The sequence below is a fragment of the Cherax quadricarinatus genome, chromosome 5, assembly GCF_038502225.1.
Source record: "Cherax quadricarinatus isolate ZL_2023a chromosome 5, ASM3850222v1, whole genome shotgun sequence".
Taxonomy (NCBI): Eukaryota; Metazoa; Arthropoda; class Malacostraca; order Decapoda; family Parastacidae; genus Cherax; species Cherax quadricarinatus.
This window is the reverse complement of record NC_091296.1, coordinates 11,869,421-11,893,833: the sequence shown is the minus strand read 5'-3', so window position 1 is coordinate 11,893,833 and position 24,413 is coordinate 11,869,421. Positions and strand designations below refer to the sequence as shown.

Genomic DNA, 24,413 nt, shown 5'->3' with positions numbered 1-24,413 from the left:
CTCTTAATCTGGAACCTGACAGTACATGTCAATAAACGGTTTAGGTAACCGACAAGTTGATAAATAAGACTGTGTAACATTTGATTATCTTTAGTCTGGGAGCGTTTCACCACTCAGTGGCTTCTTCAGTCCAATGCACAGAAAGGTGGAAGATCGGGAAGTGTCTGAGGTAATCAGTCCCTCGGCCTGGAGTCGATGTGTTCAGTCATTACTTCAAACTCCTCCTCATCTTCCACTTTTCTCTTCACTGGACTGAAGAAGCCACTGGCTGACGAAATATTTTCAGAATAAAGATACCTAAATATTGCATTAGTGTCTCATTTATAAACCAGACAGTAGATAATCGACTGGGTTTTCCCTCCCTGGTCACCAGACAGTACATACTCGACTGTGTTTTCCCTCCCAGGTCACCAGACAGTACATAATCGACTGGGTTTTCCCTCCCAGGTCACCAGACAGTACATAATCGACTGGGTTTTCCCTCCCAGGTCACCAGACAGTACATAATCGACTGTGTTTTCCCTCCCAGGTCACCAGACAGTACATAATCGACTGGGTTTTCCCTCCCAGGTCACCAGACAGTACATAATCGACTGTGTTTTCCCTCCCAGGTCACCAGACAGTACATAATCGACTGTGTTTTCCCTCCCAGGTCACCAGACAGTACATAATCGACTGTGTTTTCCCTCCCAGGTCACCAGACAGTACATAATCGACTGTGTTTTCCCTCCCAGGTCACCAGACAGTACATAATCGACTGTGTTTTCCCTCCCAGGTCACCAGACAGTACATAATCGACTGTGTTTTCCCTCCCAGGTCACCAGACAGTAGATAATCGACTGTGTTTTCCCTCCCAGGTCACCAGACAGTACATAATCGACTGTGTTTTCCCTCCCAGGTCACCAGACAGTACATAATCGACTGTGTTTTCCCTCCCAGGTCACCAGACAGTACATAATCGACTGTGTTTTCCCTCCCAGGTCACCAGACAGTACATAATCGACTGTGTTTTCCCTCCCAGGTCACCAGACAGTACATAATCGACTGGGTTTTCCCTCCCAGGTCACCAGACAGTACATAATCGACTGTGTTTTCCCTCCCAGGTCACCAGACAGTCGAGCTCCGAGCAAAGATCCTACACACAATTTTTGAAGCAACTCTTCCTTCAACTCATCCACTAACATCACCGATACTGATATATCAATACCCAATTTTCGGCCGATAACCATATTTTTTCAGTACTTATTTTTAAAAATATGATTATGTTCACTATATAAGGGAATGCTTATTGCACAATGAGTATTAAATAACACAGGAAGGTTAAATATTGAATAATTTCTCTGAGATGATGTTATTACTGATTAGTTTAATGTTGTGTTAGTTACTGGTTGGGTTGTCAAAGGCAATTGTAGATAATTTGTGCTCCTACATAGTGTTGACTAGGGCAAACACTAGATTTAGCCAACACCTACATAGTGTTGACCAGGGTAAACACTAGACTTAGCGAACAATTAAAAAGTGTTGACAAAGGTAATCAGACCAGCGATTATATCTAGGTTTCACAAATATATTAGATGGAGTGTTTCTGATTAGGATGTAGTCAACACAGTGTGCTCTAGGGTTACTACTAGTTGAGCTTGCCAAAATTGTTACTTCAATAGAAAGCCTGATTGAAAAAAACTTGTGGTCTACCTACCTACCTGGAGGGTATTCCTGGGATCAACGTGCCCTCAACCCGGTCCATGACCAGGCCTCCGTGGTACGTTAGCAGCACTGACGATTCCTACCTAGGAGGACCAGGATCGAATACATTCTTAGATTTTCAGTTTCACTAACGATATTGTGATTTTTCTTGTAAATATTAATATATCATTTACTTGCGTATATTGTTGTATTCCTAGATGCATCTCTAGTTAATGGTGTACTGTTTACTATAGACATAATTGTTTTCATTCATGTGAGTGATAAGTGTTATGTTGTGTTTCAGAGAGCGATGGAGGGAAGGCAGTGCCTGTCAAGAAAGCCAGACTACAGCTACCATACAAGAGTTGGCCTCGCTATGATCTACATTCCTCTGCATGTATGGGTGACTCCAGAGTGCTTCCCCTCAACCCGCCACTACCACCTCTCGTACCACTGCGACATCAGGGTACAGCAGCTCATCCCTCCCTGATGGCCATGCCTTGGCTGTCACCATCATCTGCACTACTGAACCGTGCACCATATGCTGCACACCCTGCAATTAGCTCCTCCTTGATGTCTCCAATTTCACCGGCTTTAGCGGCGCCCATGGGCAAGTACCCAGTAGGCCCACCGATGATGCCGATGCGAACAATGCCGTCTCCAGTTTTCCCTGCCCCACAGTCGGTGGTGAGCACACCAAGTGCAGGACATTCACACGCAAACTTATACCATACTGGTGTGGTGGCCAAACCCGAAAAAGTGTTCTCTGCCACACCCCAGACAGCACAGTCTGAGAAGCCACAGGTTCCCTCTCACACTGCAGAATCTCATCGTGCTTTTGTGCAGGCTTATCCTCATCTTGTAGCAAAGAATTCAGATTCTCCTACCCAGCCATCGGTTGCGCCACTGTCGTCAATACTCACGCCTCAAAGAAAGACATCAGACTCTTCGTGGGTCCCACGCTTAGAAAAGTTGTCAACTCCAACCTCAGTACTGTCCAAGCCTCCGCCTCTAATTCGTCTGCCTCCGTTGAAAGACGTTGTTGGTACTCAAAACGCTAAGAATTTGAATACTCCTCTCTCATCTCATGTTCCACATTCATCTTCGTCGGTGCATGAACAGTCTGTCAAGGAAAAGGCCAAATTTAATCAGGTAGAAAAGAGTACCCACTTTAACACTACATTCCATGCTCAGCCAGCTTCTGGTCCATATCATGTATCACCTGCTGTGATGGATGTAGTTGGGTCATCGAATTTCTCTACGGCTAATTCTTCTTCATCCAAAGACGTGTCTTTAGCTGTTCCAAATGCTTTAGCAAAGGCAGCTGCTTCCTCTGTTGGGTTGACTGGCTCACCAATGGTTTTCATTCCAGCATCAGTTGCTTTTGACAGTTTTAGTAATAAAGTGTCTCCACCTGCTTCTCAGACAACTACAAAGTCATCTCAGGTCAAACCAAATCTAAATGCATCTCTCTCAGCGTCATCTCTGACGCCTAATGTTTCAACACAGTACTACTGGATATTGTCGCCACAGATATCAACTCAGTCTACAACAGTGACTGAGTTGTCTGCCGTGGAACCTAGTCATGAATCCTCTCGAAAGCTCTCCTCATCCAGGACGGCTGCTCAGTTAACACCACCAACTTTAGCAGTGTCCTTTTCAAAACCTCCAGACACTGGTATTATGGCCCCGACGCCAGTCTCATCTTCCTCTTGTTTAGCATCACTCTTAAAGGCTGGTGTCCCATTAGTTCCTGTTTCATCAGCAACACAGTCTTCTTTACCTAGTGTGATACCTAATCCATACTTGTCAAGTACTCCGGTGACTACTTCCATATGCATCCCAGCGCCCATAATGTCAACACCCTATATCACAGATAATACAAAAAAGGTCTCCAAACACAGCAGTAGTACAAAATACAAGTACTCACGTCCAGGACCCAAGTGCTCAAAGAAACGACCACTTCCTCCTAACCCAGAGAGAGAGTCTACAGACCTACACACCTTCAAGAGTGCTCCAGATTCCCCACCAGTAAAATCTGGGACTCCAGGTAGCGACTCCAAGCAGCACAAGAGTGTCTTCAGCATCACAACAACCAGTGCATCTCCATCTTCATGTAGTCCGGTAAGCTGAGAAGATTTAAAGCTTTTTAAGATAAAGAGTCACTATACTGTGACTACAGCAGTTAACCTGGAAATGTAAATTGGACGACCTTTCTGTCTGTTCTGAGTTAGTTCTAATTTTAACTTGTTTACTTTATGAATTTGATATAAAATAATATTAGGTAATTTTCCTGGGCTTCAAATATTTGATAAAGCTAAATTATATATGAATTGTATACAGTACCGACAAGATGAAGTATTAGATACATGTGTAACATCTGGGTATCTATTTGTAGACGTTTCGCCCTCCAGTGGCTTTGGCAATACAACACAAGGACATAATGTGAAGACTGTAGAACAATATACAAAGGATGAGGTAAACAGTCTTGGAGTTGAGCACTGTAGTCTTCAAGAATCTGATACTCTTCAACTCCAAAGCTGAGGGACTGATTACCTCATGTTTTGTATATAGTTCTACAGTCTTCATAATATATCCTTGTATTGACAAAGCCACTGATGTTGCACCTGTCTAATTCTTCATTAAGACTCAGGCTGTGGGAACTTTATCTCGTACAAAGGAAAGATTGGCTATTCAATCATAAATGTTGTAGATTTGCTAGAATCGTGGATATATGAGGAAACACGAGAGTAATATTCTTACCGATTAGACGGTAACGAAAAATACTAAACCTATTTGAAATGTGGAGAATAGGCCTACCTGCCTTCCTGTTTGGAAGAAGAGGCTTCTGGTAGAAGTGGTGCTGACAGGATATAAAAAAAGGTAGTTTTCATTTTTACATTGGAGGGTTTTTATGTTTCTACTTTTAATGTTTGTCTGAGTGTGTTTCAAGCCTTGAAGTGTTTTAAGTGTTTGCATCCTCTGATATTAGTCAAGCAGTGTGCCTGCCAAGTTGGCTTTTTTTAATTCTTGGTGAGTTAATGTTTTCTGGAAGTGAGCTGGTAGACAGGGTGGCCAACGTTTGTGGACACGTCCCCGTACTCCTGTTGTTTTCACCTGATAGTAGATAATTCCTGTGTGTGTGTTGTGGGTCGCAACCTGAGGAGAGGGGAAGGGAGAGACAGTATATCATAGATAGGAATGAGCTTTGGTATGAGCTGAGGCAAGATTCTTATCCCGTTATATAATCTATATAAAAATAGTTCAATCACATTATCTTAGATTTGGAGATTTTCCAACTGGTATTAAATAAACTGTCTTTGAGTATTATTTTTATTTTGGCGTTGTTAATAACCTCAACAAGTCAGAAGACATCACTGCAGAGCTCCAGGAGCTTCTCTCTCTCACCTCATTTGGTTATAGTAAGAAAAGTCATATTCTTATAGAAGCACTAAACACCTGTGGGTCATACAACTCCTGCAGAATGAAAGGTAATTGGGTTTGGTCCAGGTGCTTGGATCAGAAGCCCTTCACCATCAAGGGAGTTTGAGACGGTGCCTACTCGTTGTGAATTGGCCACGGACTTTTAACTCCTGGCTTCCTGGTAGGTAATGATCCATCTCCTGCCTGTGATGGTGGTGGTCGCCATGCTTGTCTTCTCTCACTCGACAACTTCAACACAGGTGGCCCCCCTCCCTGAATTTATACAAACAGTGAAGACTACGTATGTTTTGCAGTTCTATAATTTTTCCTGCCTGATCATCCAGCCTATTATTTTCATTGGAGTTGCAGTAACAACATTGTTGTGATCCTCAGTTTGAGATCTAACACTGTCATTCTCAAGACGGACTATCAGTCCTCCGCCACACCTTGCCCTGAATGATCCACAAGGGTGTATCGAAGGCGAAAAATACATCATAATCTACACCTGGAAAATTCTGGAGTGACTGGTCCGAATCCTGCACGTAAAAATCACTCCATATGAAAGGAGGAAGCTTGGCAGACTGCAAAATACAGTACTTCCAATGAAAAACGGGGGTCAGATTGGTATACTAAGAGCTCAATAAATGTAAGGAAACCAAGACTTTTCAACACCTCTGTGCATAAGGTGAATTACCAACAAATCTCTGGCTATTTTTAAGAGGGAACTTAATAAGTTCCTCAGGTCAGTTTATGATCAGCCTGCTTGTCGTGCATATGCTGGACTGCGCGCGGTTGGCACCAACAGTCTGATCTACGTTTCAAGGAGTACAGTTCAAAGTACTTCAAGTATTTCCAGTAGTTCAGATGCTTCACTGAATTTATGCGAATAGTGAAGGTTTTGTGTATGTTTTCCAGTTCTGTAATTCCTCCTGCCTGGAAGAGGGCCGTTACTATACAGCAATATTCCATCCTAGAGAATACAAATATCCGCTGTGGCTCAGTCTCTCTTTTTAAATTTTCTAGTCATTCAGCCTACCATTTTTCTTGGGGTAGCACACAACATTGTTGTGATGACCAATCCTCCAATCCGGGATCTTCTGACTATATTTTACCAGGTCACGGTGAATATCTGCTCTTGTTCCTTCGTAGTGTCGGTGTTTTTCCACCGTGTGTGGTGTTTCACAGTTTATTGAGGCAGTCGACTTCCCCCACTTAGTTTCCTCTGATATGGTCACCGTATTACAGAATGGATATAAATTCTCTGGAAAATGTACAAAGGAGGATGACAAAGTTGATCTCATGTATCAGAAACCTTCCCTATGAGGATAGACTAAGTGCCCTGAATCTGCACTCTCTAGAAAGACGTAGAATTAGGGGGGATATGATTGAGGTGAATAAATGGAAGACAGGAATAAATAAAGGGGATGTAAATAGTGTGCTGAAAATATCTAGCCTAGACAGGACTCGCAGCAATGGTTTTAAGTTGGAAAAATTCAGATTCAGGAAGGATATAGGATGATAAATTGGACACATGTGCAACTCTTGGGTATCTTTACTGAGGAAACGTTTCGCCACACAGTGGCTTCATCAGTCCATACGTAGGAGAAACTTGAAGAACAGGACCTACTTCCACATTGAACAAATGTGACACCACCTATGACTGCTGCACCTCTCCTGCCATACGGTTTATAAGCTGCTTCTCCGCTCACATGCCGTATTCTATTCAAGATTGATGGACTGAACACATAGACTCAAGGTTGAGGGACTGATTACCTCATTCTCCTCCTGTTCTTCAAGTTTCTCCTATGTATGGACTGATGAAGCCACTGTGTGGCAAAACGTTTCCTCAGTAAAGATACCCAAGAGTTGCACGTGTCTAATTTATCAACATGTCGGTTCTCTGAACAATTCATCTACAAAGGATATAGGAAAGTACTGGTTTGGTAATAGAGTTGTGGATGAGTGGAACAAACTCCCAAGTACAGTTATAGAGGCCAGAACGTTGTGTAGCTTTAAAAATAGGTTGGATAAATACATGAGTGGATATTGGGAAGGGTAGGAGAGAAGAGCTGCTAGATAAGTACAGGTCAGCTATAGATTTCATTAAGTCTAAGGGAGGGATCCCAATCATATGTAGCATCTTGCCTAGAAGGGGAGTAGGAAGTGAATGGTTGTCTAGGGCAATTGGTGTAAATTGCTGGCTAGACAGATACTGCAAGGAACTTGCAATTCCATTCATTGACAACTGGAACAACTTTTATGGCAAACATGATATGTATGCAAGGGATGGGGTACATCTCTCTGGGGCTGGGGTAGTAGCACTTGCAGACTCGATTGAGAAGGCCATTGGTGAAATGCCTATGATTTTAAACTGATAGAAGATAGAGGTATGGGTGTGTGTGGGAAACAAGCAGGTTGCAACACTAGGGTTCGAAACAGTAAATGTATAAAAGGCATTCAGCATGAAGTTATAAATAAAAACAATAGATCAGGTCAGCAAACAAAGGGGGACAGCAGAGGGCAGCAAGGGACTAGCTCCCTTAAGGTTTACTATACTAATAGCAGGAGTGTAAGAAATAAGATAGATACCTGGAGGTTACCTGGAGGTTATTCCGGGGATCAACGCCCCCGCGGCCCGGTCCATGACCAGGCCTCCCGGTGGATCAGGGCCTGATCAACTAGGCTGTTACTGCTGGCCGCACGCAGTCCGACGTACGAGCCACAGCCCGGCTGATCCGGCACTGACTTTAGGTATCTGTCCAGCTCTCTCTTGAAGGCAGCCAGGGGTTTATTGGCAATTCCCCTAATGCTTGATGGGAGGCTGTTGAACAGTTTTGGGCCCCGGACACTTATGGTGTTTTCTCTTAGTGTACCAATGGCGCCCCTACTTTTTATTGGGGGCATTTTGCATCGGCTGCCCAGTCTTTTACTTTCGTAGGGAGTGATTTCTGTATGCAGATTTGGGACCATTCCTTCCAAGATTTTCCAAGTGTAGATTATGATATATCTCTCCTTCCTGCGTTCCAACGAGTACAAGTCAAGTGCTTCCAAGCGTTCCCAGTAGTTAAGGTGCTTGACAGAACTTATATGTGCAGTAAAGGATCTCTGTACACTCTCTAGATCTGCGATTTCACCTGCTTTGTATGGAGATGTTAATGTACAGCAGTATTCCAGCCTAGAGAGAACAAGTGATTTGAAAAGGATCATCATGGGCTTGGCAAGTGCAGGAAACATAGATATTATTGCTATAACAGAGACCTGGCTCAGTCTGAAAGATAGAGAGATGCCCTCTGAATGTCACATACAAGGCTATAAATTATTCCACACTGACAGGGTCAACAGGAAAGGTGGTGGAGTAGCGATGTATGTCAGAGACAATTTAAATTGTTGTGTTAGACAAGATATAAAATTAGAAGCGTCAGCCACTGAATCTGTTTGGTTACAGCTTCTCGAGGGCCGAGAAAAACTAATTTTGGGTGTGATTTACAGGGCCCCAAATCTTGATAGGGAGTGCAGTAAACTTCTATGGGACGAAATTCGTAAGGCATCTACAAACGAAAATGTTGTGCTAATGGGAGATTTCAACTGTAGACAGATTGACTGGAGCAATTTGACAGGAAATTTCGAGTCAGGTGACTTTCTTGATACGATCCAGGATTGTTTTTTAAAACAGTTTGTGACAGAGCCAACTAGGGGCAATAACCTCCTTGACTTGGTTCTTGCCAGTAGGGAAACACTAATTAATAATCTTGAGGTTATAATGATGAGCTTGGGGAAAGTGATCACAAATCACTCAGTTTTAATATATCATGGAATTCCCCTAATAATGGCAATCAAGTCTCCGTCCCTGACTTCCGCTTGGCTGATTTCATAGGACTGAAAAATTACTTAGGTGGGCTGAACTGGAATGACCTGACTAAGGGTCAGGTAGGTGGTGATGGATGCCGATATGACGCTTTCCAGGGCATAGTTCTAGCTGCTCAGTCAAATTATGTTCCAAATAGGGAAATCAGATCAAACAAAAAATGATCCTAAATGGATGAGCAATAGATTAAAATATCTAATTGGTCAAAAGAGAGGCATATATAGGCAAATCAAAAGTGGAGAGGGGCAATTAAGAAATCGATATATTCAGTTAAAGAGAGAAATAAAAAAAGGAATTAGAAAAGCAAAAAGAGATTATGAGGTTAAAGTTGCAAGAGATTCGAAGACTAACCCAAAAGGATTCTTTCAGGTATACAGAAGTAAGATCAGGGACAAGATAGGCCCACTCAAAAGTTCCTCGGGTCAGCTCACTGACAGTGATAAGGAAATGTGTAGAAGTTTTAACACATACTTCCTCTCAGTTTTTACACAGGAGGATACCAGCGATATTCCAGAAATGATAAATTATGTGGAACAGGACGTTAATAAACTGTGCACGATTAGGGTCACAAGTGACATGGTCCTTAGGCAAATAGATAAATTAAAACCTAACAAATCCCCAGGCCCTGATGAACTGTATGCAAGGGTTCTAAAGGAATGTAAAGAGGAGCTTAGCAAACCTTTGGCTAATCTTTTCAACATATCACTACAAACTGGCATGGTGCCAGATAAGTGGAAAATGGCGAATGTGATACCTATTTTCAAAGCAGGTGACAGGTCCTTAGCTTCAAACTATAGACCAATAAGCCTAACCTCCATAGTGGGAAAATTTATGGAATCAATAATTGCCGAGGCAGTTCGTAGCCACCTTGAAAAGCATAAATTAATCAACGAATCTCAGCATGGTTTTACAAAGGGGCGTTCCTGCCTTACGAATTTGTTAACTTTTTTCACTAAGGTATTTGAGGAGGTAGATCATGGTAATGAATATGATATTGTATACATGGACTTCAGTAAGGCTTTTGACAGGGTCCCACATCAGAGACTATTGAGGAAAATTAAGGCACATGGAATAGGAGGAGAAATTTTTTCCTGGATAGAGGCATGGTTGACAAATAGGCAGCAGAGAGTTTGCATAAATGGGGAGAAATCAGAGTGGGGAAGCGTCACGAGCGGTGTTCCACAGGGGTCGGTGTTGGGCCCCCTGCTGTTCACAATATACATAAACGACATAGATGAGGGCATAAAGAGCGACATCAGCAAGTTTGCCGATGACACCAAAATAGGCCGTCGAATTCATTCTGACGAGGACATTAGAGCACTCCAGGAAGATTTGAGTAGACTGATGCAGTGGTCGGAGAGGTGGCAGATGCAGTTTAATATAGACAAATGCAAAGTTCTAAATGTTGGACAGGACAATAACCATGCCACATATAAACTAAATAATGTAGATCTTAATATTACGGATTGCGAAAAAGATTTAGGAGTTCTGGTTAGCAGTAATCTGAAACCAAGACAACAGTGCATAAGTGTTCGCAATAAAGCTAATAGAATCCTTGGCTTTATATCAAGAAGCATAAATAATAGGAGTCCTCAGGTTGTTCTTCAACTCTATACATCCTTGGTTAGGCCTCATTTAGATTATGCTGCACAGTTTTGGTCACCGTATTACAGAATGGATATAAATGCTCTGGGAAATGTACAAAGGAGGATGACAAAGTTGATCCCATGTATCAGAAACCTTCCCTATGAGGATAGACTGAGGGCCCTGAATCTGCACTCTCTAGAAAGACGTAGAATTAGGGGGGATATGATTGAGGTGTATAAATGGAAGACAGGAATAAATAAAGGGGATGTAAATAGTGTGCTGAAAATATCTAGCCTAGACAGGACTCGCAGCAATGGTTTTAAGTTGGAAAAATTCAGATTCAGGAAGGATATAGGAAAGTACTGGTTTGGTAATAGAGTTGTGGATGAGTGGAACAAACTCCCAAGTACAGTTATAGAGGCCAGAACGTTGTGTAGCTTTAAAAATAGGTTGGATAAATACATGAGTGGGTGTGGGTGGGTGTGAGTTGGACCTGATTAGCTTGTGCTACCAGGTCGGTTGCCGTGTTCCTCCCTTAAGTCAAGGAACCTGACTAGGTTGGGTGCGTTGGCTTAAGCCGGTAGGAGACTTGGACCGGCCTCGCATGGGCCAGTAGGCCTTCTGCAGTGTTCCTTCGTTCTTATGTTCTTATATCTCTCCTGTCTTGTATGTTGCTGTGAACACACCAATACTCTAGAACAATTTTTAATGACCTTGTTTTTAGGTATGTAGAGCTTCATTCTGTGGAGCTTTATGAAGCTCTCAGTAGAGATTTATGAATATGTAGAGCTTTATAAAACTACATATTTCACTGCTTAGAGCTTTGTTAAACTCTACGTAATAAAATGTTGCGAAAACTTATTCTGCATCATGTGTGTGTGTGTGTGTGTGTGTGTGTGTGTGTGTGTGTGTGTGTGTGTGTGTGTGTGTGTGTGTGTTCTTCACTATGTGGACAGTACGCTGTTTGGACCCAACCTGATCTCTAGTTGATGACAGAAAGGTCACTTGTGTGATGTGTGTTTCTAGTCTTTGCTGACCGGATTGTTCCCTAGTATAAGTTGCTACAATAAGGTTTAATGTAAGGGTTTGTGATGGCTACACATACGGATCTGTTGAGGAATAAATCATGATACTAAGTAATCACAGGTAGCCCACAAATTACAGAGGAAACAAGACAGTGGTTTGATTATTAAGCATATTTCCTAAATTTGTAACAGTTAAGCTAACTGTGGATATAAATCCAGATGTATTCCAGTAAACCCCTTTGGGGGCCTAGATTCTAGGCCTTTTGTGTATCCATATCCTCTTTCGCTACCCTACACAGGATGGATATGGGTTGCATAATAAACTAGCCACTTCGGTGGCAAAATCTAAAATGAAACGTAATAGATTTGTGCTGGGAAGTATGCAAATCACTATGTGGCTGGAACAAATCACAAAATACCCAAACATTGGGAAAGAAAGGGAAAACGACGTTTCGGCCTGTCAGAATTCATAAGTGATTTGTGCTGAGAATTTTGTGTAACATTAATATTTATATGTCATCTTGTTAAGAAGGTTCCAGGAGTTATTGCCTGGACTCGCCTTCTTTTTATGGGGAAGGAAGAGCAATATGTCGTAATATTGGTTCTTGTCGTGACGATTTATCGTATATTTTTCAAAATGCTTGTGTTGAATCTTTGTCTTGACGGCGCAGTCTGTGAACAGGCTGCTGGTGCTTTCAACACTCAATTCCGTGATAAGTTAGACACAGGACTGATTATATACCTCAAACTTCTGATCTTCAATCATTCTTCTTTGTATTGGTCTGATGAAGCCATTGTCTGGCGAGACGTTTCCACAATAAAGATACGTAAGTATTGCATATGTGTCTAATTTATCAGATATATGCAGATATATGGTTCTCTGAACCATATATCTGCATTCAGTTGCGTGTAGACACCGCAGCCAGTGTGATCACAACGCTTTGCAGAGGCCTGTAAAGTTTTGTGTTGATAGAGAGGGTGTCCTGGAAAAAATTGTGTCATTCAGTTTAGAAGACACTGTAAAACCAGAAGGCTGATAGACACTGAGGAATTGTGTCTTTTATCACCCTTATTAGTGGTGATTGTAAGGCTTCCCGCTCTCATTATGGTCGTTTATTTCCATGTGCAGAGTTAGAGCCAGTAATTTCTAGGTGCATACTTTCTGATCTGCGCTCTAGAAACAATAATTTGAGGACTTTGAGCATTCTCATAATTTATGAGTTAACGGCTGCGGACATTAACGTGATTCATTGACCTTGCTGCATCTGCATTCGTTTCTGGAACTGAATTAATCTACTCATCTGTAAGTTTATATATGTTTTATAATATTAGTTTAGGTTGATGTTACACAGTCGTTGCAGAAATACGAGTCAGTGAACAAGTCTATTCTTTATGGGTATACTGAACACATTGACTCCAGGCTGAGGGACTGATTACCTCAAACTCCACATCCTCCACCGTTCCTCTCTGTATTGGACTGGAGAAGCCACTGGCTGGCGAAACGTTTCCTCAATAAAAATTCCCAAATGTTGCACCATTCTTCAACTTGTCCATTTTCTAAACCATTTATATCACGATTCTTTAATGTTTTATCTGTTTATGGGAATGTGTAGATATTGTCTGGTGTATCAGTCAGGCTCAGAGACCAGTAACAAAGAAGCTTCATGGCTCCTGTCTCCCCCCACATCTGCATTTTTCTCCTGTGTTTGAATTTGGGACATTTTTTTTCTACTGAGCAATGCTTCGTATGCTAGTCAGGGTCAATTTATACAGTATTTTGGTTTCATAGGCTACTACGGTACACACTCCCAGCCACATTGTTATTATTGGTGGGACTGCTGTTAGCTCCTATATATTTTGTAGAGAAAAGTATTTTAAGAAATCTGACACCTTCCCTCTTTCCACGGATCCCCACCACCCAAAACTACCCACCACATAAAACTGCCCAGGACAAGATAAATGGAAGTGAACATGATCAGAAATAAGATCTATTGTCGAGTTATATGTGAATAATTTTTGGGAGAAATATTAGGGGCATTGATTGTGAAATATGTGGTAAAACATCCCATATATAATGTACAAAGCTTAATTCAACCATGAGAAATGACCTAAAGCAAGAAAGATGTTTCTGGATTTGCTCCAGTGAGATGGAAAGCTGGTCGGGCATAAGAGAAGTACTGAAAAGTGAAAACCTAGAAAGTGTAAGAAAGTTCCTAAGGAACTTGCCAAATATATACAAAAAGTGGAAAGCAAGAGGTAAGAAACAAGAAGAGGAGGAAGGCGAAAACAAAGGTAAAGACCAAAGAGTCGAAATAAGAGTGGAGAACGTCATTCAGAGCAAGTCAGAAAAAAAGCATGGGTACATAACATAGAGAGAAAGGAAAGGGAGGAAGAGAAAGCTAGAGCAGGAACAAACAAAAATTTAAAAAGGGAAGAAATACGCCTAGATAAAAGAAAAGAGAATTCAGATTAGGTGGCAGAACTTGGGAAAGACACAAAATCAGTAAATATAGGCAGTCAGACCATTTGCAGATACTATACAAAAGTTATGTGCCTATATGGCAGAGTTTGCTGGAATAAACACAGCAGAAAATGTGCCAACATGTTGAGAAAGGGGAAGTGTCGCTTTGACAAAGAGTGTAGGTACTTCCACACAGTGATGTGTGAAGCTTCAACATAGTTCAAAGAATGTTATGACCTGAGCTGCCCAGACCATCATGTAAAATGAATGCGGCGCTGCAGAGAAAGGGAAAATGAACAACAATGTTTCTTAGACATGAAGCAAAACGATCGGACCAAAGGCAAAAAGAGGAAATGCTACAGATGGGCAGCAAAGTAGGACATACCAAACCAGGCATCAGCCCATCAGGGCAAAATACACAATCAAATGCGAAGTCAATACTGGAGAAACCAGGGGTATGTACACCAGGGGTCATACCAGGTAGTACATTACCAGTGGTACTAACGAAACACACAACAAAACAAAACATCCCAAATGGCAATTCCTGCTTCATATTTGCAAATATTCAGGGTTTAAAATAAAATAAAATGAAAGTTATGTCAGTGGGCTCCTTACAGAAGTGAATGCCATGTTTGGAGCATTTACAGAAACACATGCAAGGAATGTTTTAGACGGAGAGATAAAGATAGAAAAATATAACATGTATAGATATGATAGAATTAATAGGTCACAGGGAGGAGTAGGACTCTATATAAAAGATACTTTGTGTTGCACAGAAGTACTGAACTACGAATGATATAGTAGAAATCCTAGACATTAAATAAAGTTGAAAATAGGAATTTGGTAAATATCATAGTATATAAACCACCATCATCAACTGCTGAGAAATTCACAGATCAGTTAAGGAAGATAGATAGCTATCTGGATAGGCTAGAAAATCCCACACCAAATATTTTACTCCTTGGAGATTTTAATTTCCCTCATGTAAAATGGAAGATGGCGCAACGTAATGTTATACCAGAAATATCTCCGGGAAGCACCCTGGCTCAACAGGCGCATACAACTAGAAATGGATTTGATATTCACAAACAACGAGGAACTGATCAGAGGCATAACCGTTACAAAAACAATATACTCTGATCATAACATCATAAAAGTTCAAACGAGTATTAACTCAAGGTTAGGGAACTGACGGGATGTTCAGTAAGTTTAATTTTAACAACCATAGAATTGACTGGGAAAAAATAAACCAGGAGCTATCAGACATATCCTGGGAATCAGACATGAGCATCCTAAATCCCCACCGTACCTAGAGAAGCTGAATATAGAAGCATACAAGGTACGTATGAAGCACGTACCATTGAGGAAACCCACAAGATCAGATAGAGCGTAGGAGATGGTACAGAAGAAAACGGGTTACTGAATTGCTTAAAAGCACAAATATGCTGCAACAGAGGAAAGATAGTCTTAGCTGAGAGATCACTGAATTAGAGCAAAAACTTAGGATGTCATACCTAACAGAAGAAATACAAAGGGAACAAAGGGCCATACAGGATATTGAAAGAAACCCAAAAATATTTCTATGCCTATGCAAAATCCAAGCTAAGAACTACCTGTAGAATTGGACCATTGTTGAGAGGAGATTCATATACTGACGATGAACAGGAAATAAGTGAAATCCTAAAAGAACAGTTTGAGTCGGTGTTCAGCAACCCACTAAATGGCAGCAATGTAGAAAATGTAGAAACATTTTTCACTCCAGCAGAAGCCTTCAAGAGGAAACTGGACAATTATCTTCACCAGGTGCCAGATCAACTAGGTTGTGACGGATATGTGGGGCAGCGGGCCTCCAGCAGCAACAGCCTGGTTGACCAGGCAAGCACCATATGAGCCTGGCCCATGGCCGGGCTCCGAGAGTAGTGAAACTCTGGAAACTCTTTAAAGATATGTCGAAGGCATGGCTGAAAGGTTTGGAGACCGCCTTTAGCATTGTACATACATGAAATAATAATAATAATAATAATAATAATAATAATAATATAGTGTACGTTCTACTCTCAGTTAACCATTAGGAAAATGTTTTGATTTTAAATTGCTCCCATATTGACGCACCTCACGTTTTATATATATAAATAGTTTCTTAAATGAAGTTATAAATCTTAGTATGCGTTAGTGAGGTGACATAATTAAGACGGCGTACACTGGAACCAACTATACGGACGGGTGTTGAACAAGTTTCAGACGTGTCTTATAGCTTCTGGACCTAGCAACAGTGACCAGTGTGTCTTATGGACCGTCTAACAACAGTGACAATTGTGTCTTTAATTAGAATAGCTTCCCCACAGACAGTCTCAATTTACCAGTGACATTTAATTGGTTCGAACCTGATTGCCTCGCAAATCCCCATATTACCCACACAGGTTAGGGATGGGGCAGTACCAAAATTTTTGTGCAAGACAGGTATACAATACCGACAAGATGAAAGTTAAGATACTTGTGCAACATCTGGTTATCTTTATTGTAAACGTTTCGCCATCCAGTGGCTTTATCAATACAAATTCTTGGACATAATTAGAAAACAGAAGAACTATATACAAAAGATGAGGTAATCAGTCCCTCAACCTTGGAGGTGGTGTTTACAACACCGTGGTTGTAGAGATTCTGAAGCACAGTTAAGGAGACTTGGCGCTTATACCTGTCTTGCACAACTTGTCAGGCACTGCAACATCATGGTATCTTGATTCAGAGGACATCTACTTGACCTTCTTCACGACTTCTACAACTAGCCCATCAATTTGGGAAGGACCTACTTCCACTGGGGAATCCCGCCTTCCAGTGACTATGCCCTCGTCTGCTACACGTCTCTCTTCACTGACGCCTATATAAGCGCCAGTCTCCTTAACTGTGCTTCAGAATCTCTACAACCATGGTGCTGTAAACACCACCTCCAAGGCTGAGGGACTGATTACCTCATCTTTTGTATATAGTTCTTCTGTTTTCTAATTATGTCCAAGAATTTGTATTGATAAGGGCACTGGATGGCGAAACGTTTACAATAAAGATAACCAGATGTTGCACAAGTGTCTTAACTTTCACCAAAATTTTTGTCGATACGGAATTTTAGGCCGATATTGATACTACGTATACCAATAGCGATACTGTGGAACACCTCCAGTAGTAAGATATGTGTAATAAATGGTATAAAATATCGACACAATGGAAATATAAACACACATGCAGTATAATGTGATCCTTTATTGACAACGTTTCGCCCACACAGTGGGCTTTTTCAAGTCACAAACAGATCTACCTGGGGTGGAAGGTACGCGAGTATTTATAGTCAGGTTCAGAATGTTGGGGTCAGGTGGAGAATAATGGCTTCTATAACATAGCTGAACCACTTGCCAAGAAACTTCTTCATCGCTATCCCACATAAGAGCATAGGAATGGAAGAACACTGCAGAAGGTCTGCTCACAAACTTATCCAATCTCCCTTCCAAGCTACCCAAGATTTTAGACTATAACCCCACTCAGTACATCATCAGAACCTGACTATAAATACTCGCGTACCTTCCACCCCAGGTAGATCTGTTTGTGACTTGAAAAAGCCCACTGTGTGGGCGAAACGTTGTCAATAAAGGATCACATTATACTGCATATGTGTTTATATTTCCAAGATATGTGTATTTGTATTAACTTCAGGGGGCTGTGCTTGCTATCCTCTACTGCCTTATATAGGTGAAGGGATATCGGTACTATACAGAATTATTGTATGGTACTCTACCCTGATAACCTCCCATTTCCAGGTGGTGTATGACCCCTATAGGGTTTACCGCTTCCGTTTGAATATTTGTTACCCTGTGCTGTAGTGGGAAGCTGTGTTTTGTATTTATATTAAAGGACAAATTATCTTATGATACAATTAGCCAAAATAGTGGCCCATTAACACAAAGGAAGTGTCCTCAGGGCCCACACGGCCACCACCCCATTAACTGTTATTTATGTATTGTTCCAGTCATGGTATTTTGTTTTTCTATTCTTGTCTCTTATTGACTGACAAGACTTCATCTTGACTTCATTACTTATTGTTAAGTCTGTTGTTACCTTTACCCAGGGGCCCCACGCCTGCACCTCACCAGTCGAGATATGTCTAGTTACGTACAGTAAGAAACCATACCACGGGTGGGGATAGAACCCGCGATCAGAGAGTCTCAAAACTCCAGACCGTCACGTTAGCCACTGGACCAGCTAGCCAATGGCTAACGCGACGGTCTGGAGTTTTGAGACTCTCTGATCGCGGGTTCCATCCCCACCCGTGGTATGGTTTGTTTGCAATCGTGTCATTACGATTTCGTGAGTTACGTACAGTAAGGTTTGACAGAGTTTCTGGTGAGGGAACATAATCTGCATTGAAGTATACAAAACATTGCATGTGTTTCCATTCACCGAATTTAAATTACTTAAGCATATGTTGCTTATTGTGTTAGCTCTGCTAGAGTAATCACTGTATCGTCTTCCAGTTATGCATGATGTAAATGGGTTTAGTGCATTTTTCTGTGTATAATAGGAGTATTTTCTCATTGACAGGGCACAAGTACAACTTCGAGAAAGATTGACAACATCATCAAAGCAGTTCTTGACGAGAGTACTGCAGTCCGCCTCATTATGGAATCTGTCTCAGGTGACAGCGGCAGCAGCAGCAAGACAGTAGAGTCCACTCCTTCTAAGACTTCAAAAAATAAATGCATTAAAAAACGTCAGTATTTAGATGGAACTTCAAAATCACCAGTAAAAAAACGAAGTTTGAGCAAACTGAAACCAGATGGCCAATCAAAATTGAAAAAAAAAATTTCTTCTTGTGGACTAGAAATACCAAAAGATAACTGGGGTGAAGAAAAGACAAGAACGTATAAGAAAAGTGCAAAACATGTGAAATTTTTAGACAAAGATTGGAGTGCTAGGGCATTAACAGTAACGCAGAGGAGTGTCATTACAAACACTAACATTTGGAAGGATGAGCATGCTGAAGTACCTTCCACCACTGAATTAGTAAAGTCTCCCAGTGAGGAGGCTGCCACAGAGTTATCTATAACTTCTGCAAAAGCAGAGTATGTTCCTGTGATCTCTCGTGTGCGACAGACTGGGCTCTTCACACCACCATTTCCGAGTGACAGCGCTACTCCAGAAGGTGTGTTTATTTCAGTTACTTTTGGTTAACCATTTACCTACACCCACTTAAAATTATACTGTTAACGTTTAATGAATAGATTGGTAGAGTAAAATATTTACATTATTTTTATTTTTTGCCTCTATACACTTTGTACCTCTGTTTTACCTTCACTCCAACATTACACTTCCACCAACTGTCCCATATACTGTATACTATTAGTTATTAATTACAAATTCATTTACTGGGAAAATATAACCAGGATCGCAGATGACCCAAGAGCCTTTAAGATTGTCATGTACATTCTAAATTTACATTGACTTCAGTATATACTGTGTTTGTACATACGTTCAGACACCTTTATCGAGTATTATGATTATTTTTACTTATAATGAATTGTGATGTCCACAGTTCAAGCAAGACGGTTACTGTATTAACTGTTAGTAGAATTACCGAAAATGTTAGGTAAATGGACACAAGTGCGACAAATGTAACATTTTATTGTGGACAGTGAAACATACTCACAAAATGTCACATTAGTTGCACTTGTGTCCTTTTACCTAACAAGACAGTTGTTGTACAAGTGATGTTAGCTATATATCGTTGGACAATGGTAATAAAATGCTAGAATGAATAATATATATATATATATATATATATATATATATATATATATATATATATATATATATATATATATATATATATATATATATATATATATAATGTTATTATGCCATTATTGAACTAATCCCTGTACTATCACCTCCTGGATAGTATTTACTATCTCATTATTCCATGTGTCCCACACAGTTCCTTGTGTGACCCAATTTGTGTTATCTTCCCAGATTTCCCTTTCACAATTTATTACTTGTTAATAAAATACACCCCTCAAGGAAGGTTCCTTGATGTTGGTGAGGGGCTCTTGATTTAGGGAATTGGATCTGTGCTCCAGTTCCCCGAATTAAGCCTGAATGCCTTCCACATCCCCCCCCCCCCAGGCGCTGTATAATCCTCCGGGTTTAGCGCTTCCCCCTTGATTATAATAATAATAATAATAATAATAAAATACTCTTTAATAATATCTGTATTACCATTTATTCCTACTTAAGCACTGTTATAATTCTTCTATAATCTTACCTAATTTTCCCTTTGCTCCTAAACTACAAATAAGAAACTAGTGTATGCTCCTACTACACTACAGTGCAATTCCTTGTACCATCTTCCACTAACTAATATCAACTACCTCAAATAATATTTCTTTAATGATATCAGTTGTTCAAACTTTATGTTATAAGGCAAATCCTACTCTCAGATTAATTTCATATCATAGTGTCAATCTATTTAAAGGTTGTTTTTACCACTACTTAATTTAGTCCCTTTTTACATTTCTCCTAAAATAATTCTCTATTTACCAATACATTGTACTGCCCTTTATTCAGTAATTGTTATACTCCTAGTTCTAACAACAATTAAAGAGCAACTTTCAGGAGATTTAATATTTTTTTTTTCCCTCTTGTCCATTTATTTATTTTTTTATTATCACACTGGCCGATTCCCACCAAGGCAGGGTGGCCCGAAAAAGAAAAACTTTCACCATCATTCACTCCATCACTGTCTTGCCAGAAGGGTGCTTTACACTACAGTTTTTAAACTGCAACATTAACACCCCTCCTTCAGAGTGCAGGCACTGTACTTCCCATCTCCAGGACTCAAGTCCGGCCTGCCGGTTTCCCTGAATCCCTTCATAAATGTTACTTTGCTCACACTCCAACAGCACGTCAAGTATTAAAAACCATTTGTCTCCATTCACTCCTATCAAACACGCTCACGCATGCCTGCTGGAAGTCCAAGCCCCTCGCACACAAAACCTCCTTTACCCCCTCCCTCCAACCCTTCCGGGGTTGGAGGGAGGGGGTAAATTTACATTTATTAAAATACTCCAGGTGCTATTGACTACCTCAGGTGCTACTGATTTTGTTTTTAATACATTTGTTTATTATTATATTCACTAGCTCCTTTATTCTAGCTGTAAATATCTACCGTAGTTCATAAACTCACATTTGTTAAAATAATTAAGGTGCTATTAGATGCTTAATTGTATAACTGAATTATCTGTACTGTAATAATCCCTTTTTCTTTTAAATTTTTACAATTTTTGGAATAATTACAGAGTCTTATTCATAAGTCTAGTTGTAGATTCAGTATAACTCTTATATTATTTTACTCAGAAAATCTAGTTTGTAAAATTACTCTCATCCTATGATTACAGGCATAGATCCTGATGTAAACTTTTTACTAAATGAAATACACGAATCAAACAGTAACTGTAATTACTATACAGCAGACCAAGCAAAGACATTACTCAGTGCAAACAATAACATAACCATCTTTAACTACAACATCAGATCCTTGAGCAAACATTATGCTGACCTCACAGCATTACTCAATTCCCTTCATTCCAATATATCAATCATCACACTCACAGAAACCTGGCTTAAGCCTGATATTACAGATGTCTATACCATTCCTGGCTACATTGCCATACACAACTGTAGAACAGACCAGCAAGGGGAAGGAACAGCTATATACTACTCAAATCAACTCGAATGCATCAATAAATCCTGCACAAGGGATGAACATGGAGAATACAGTGGACCCCCGCATAACGATCACCTCCGAATGCGACCAATTATGTAAGTGTATTTATGTAAGTGCGTTTGTACGTGTATGTTTGGGGGTCTGAAATGGACTAATCTACTTCACAATATTCCTTATGGGAACAAATTCGGTCAGTACTGGCACCTGAACGTACTTCTGGAGTGAAAAAATATCGTTAACCGGGGGTCCACTGTATATCATAGCCAAATTTAAATCAAAAGACCTGCAAAAACCCCTCACAGTTATAAACATATACAGAGTACCACAGTCAAACATTTACCACTTTAGTGAAAAACTAGGAAACATGATTACTGATGCACACATGAATAAAGACCACCTACTACTAACAGGAGATTTCAACATAAACATACTACACGACCAGGACCCACAAGTAACCGAATTCACAAACACAATGAGTAACTGCCTGTTGCTACCAACAATATCTAAACCTACAAGAATCACCGAGACAAGCATCTCCTTAATAGACCACATCTGGACAAACATCATATCCCCTTTAAAATCAGGCATAATCACAGACAACACTACAGACCACTACCCAACCTTTCTCATAACTAATCTGGGCAAACTGCCACAAGACATTAATAAAGTAACCTTCAGACTACATAACGAGACAGCAGTTAACAACTTTATAGCAGCTATGAATAACATCAATTGGCAAAATGAGCTTGAAACATATACAGATATGAATGAATGAATAAATAATTTTCTAAAAAAAAAGCCCAAAGCCTCTATAACAGACATTGCCCCCAGAAAAACTAAACAGATCACAGCAAAGAGACTGAATAATCCCTGGCTAACACCAAGCATCCTCAAATCCATTAACACAAAGCACAAATATGAAAAACAGTATAGAATGGGTCTAATAAGTAGAGAACAGTCTAAACGCTACTCGTCAGCACTTACCAGCCTGATAAGAAGATCTAAAAAATTGTATTATGAAAATAGACTACATAACATCAAAGATGATATGAAAAAAACCTGGAAAACTCTTATTAGAAATTCTAGGAAATAAAAAGTTATCCAAAAACAAAACAATCAAACTAACAAAATCAGATGTACCCCAACTCACACCTACTGAAACAGCAAACAGACTCAATGTTTTCTTCTCCACCATAGGTAAAAATCTAGCAAACAAAATACCAAGCGTAAACACCCGTCCATCAGACTACCTCATAGGTACCTACCCAAATACGCTATTCCTAGCTCCAACCAGCCTCATAGAAGTTACACTCATCATAAACACCCTTAAAAACAAAGCAGGAGACATAAACAGCTTGCCTGCTTTTATGTACAAAATAGCTTCTCAAGTATTGTCACCAATTATTGCAACGCTCTTTAACAAATCCATTGTATCAGCTACCTTCCCAACAATCCTCAAAATAGCGAGGGTCACTCCAATCCACAAAGGAGGTGACCAAGCTGATTTGAATAACTATAGACCAATATCTAACTTACCACTGCTCTCTAAAATCTTTGAAAAATTAAAGCATAGACGGATCTATTCCTACCTCGTCTCACACAACATATTAAACCCTTGTCAGTTTGGATTCAGGAATAATAAAAGCACAAATGATGCTATCATGCACATGCTAGAACTAATATATACCACACTCGAAAAGAAAGAAGTCCCGCTGGGCATTTTCATTGATTAACGTAAAGCTTTCGATACAGTCGACCATGAACTGCTGTACTCCAAATTAACGCACTATGGTATCAGAGGCCACTCCCTCAACTACCTAAAATCATATCTTAGTAACAGAACTCAATATGTGTATACAAATGATGCAAACTCTTCCACCCAACCAATCACAGTAGGAATCCCACAAGGAAGCATCCTTGGACCACTCCTTTTTCTCATCTACATCAATGATCTACCGAATGCATCACAGCTACTCAAACCCATAGTATTTGCAGATGACACTGCATGTGTCTTTTCCCACCCAAACACGGTCATACTAGCAAACACAGTCAATGCCGAATTGCAGAAAATATCTGTCTGGATGATGACTCATAAACTTACCCTGAATACTGATGAAACCTATTTCATTCAGTTTGGAAACAAAGCCACAAATGATCCGATCAACATAACGCTAAATGGATCATCAGTCACAAGACTCAGAGGGAAAATTCCTAGGTCTCCACCTTGACAGTAGCCTTAAGTTCTGGACACACACACAATAAATCACCAAGAAAATCTCCAAGACTGTAGGCATACTATCAAAGATAAGGTACTATGTTCCACAATCAGCTCTCCTGGCACTGTACCATACACTCATATACCCTTATCTTACATATGGAATTTGTGCATGGGGATCAACAACATCCAGTCACCTAAAACCCCTCATAACCCAGCAAAAGGCAGCAGTAAGAATGATAACGAATTCCCACTCCCACCAGCATGTGCCTACTACTTACACAGAACAATACATGCAAATATAAACCCTCCACTCAAACTTCTCCTCACCAACTTAAACAGGACACATGACCACAACACAAGACACAGATCTCTTTTTGATATAC

The 24,413-nt window shown here is 40.4% G+C and overlaps 1 protein-coding gene across 3 annotated transcripts in view; it reads left to right on the top strand.

Annotated features, from left to right (window-relative positions):
* LOC128684855 (uncharacterized) overlaps positions 1-24,413 on the top strand; it is a 503,715-nt gene that overhangs the window by 442,727 nt on the left and 36,575 nt on the right. For all 3 annotated transcript variants that reach the window (XM_053771165.2, XM_053771164.2, XM_053771163.2), the window contains 2 exons: positions 1,988-3,807; positions 18,632-19,232. In XM_053771165.2, the coding sequence (XP_053627140.2) occupies positions 2,083-3,807; positions 18,632-19,232 (2,326 nt within the window). In that variant the 5' untranslated portion in view covers positions 1,988-2,082. The remainder of the gene's footprint in view (positions 1-1,987; positions 3,808-18,631; positions 19,233-24,413) is intronic.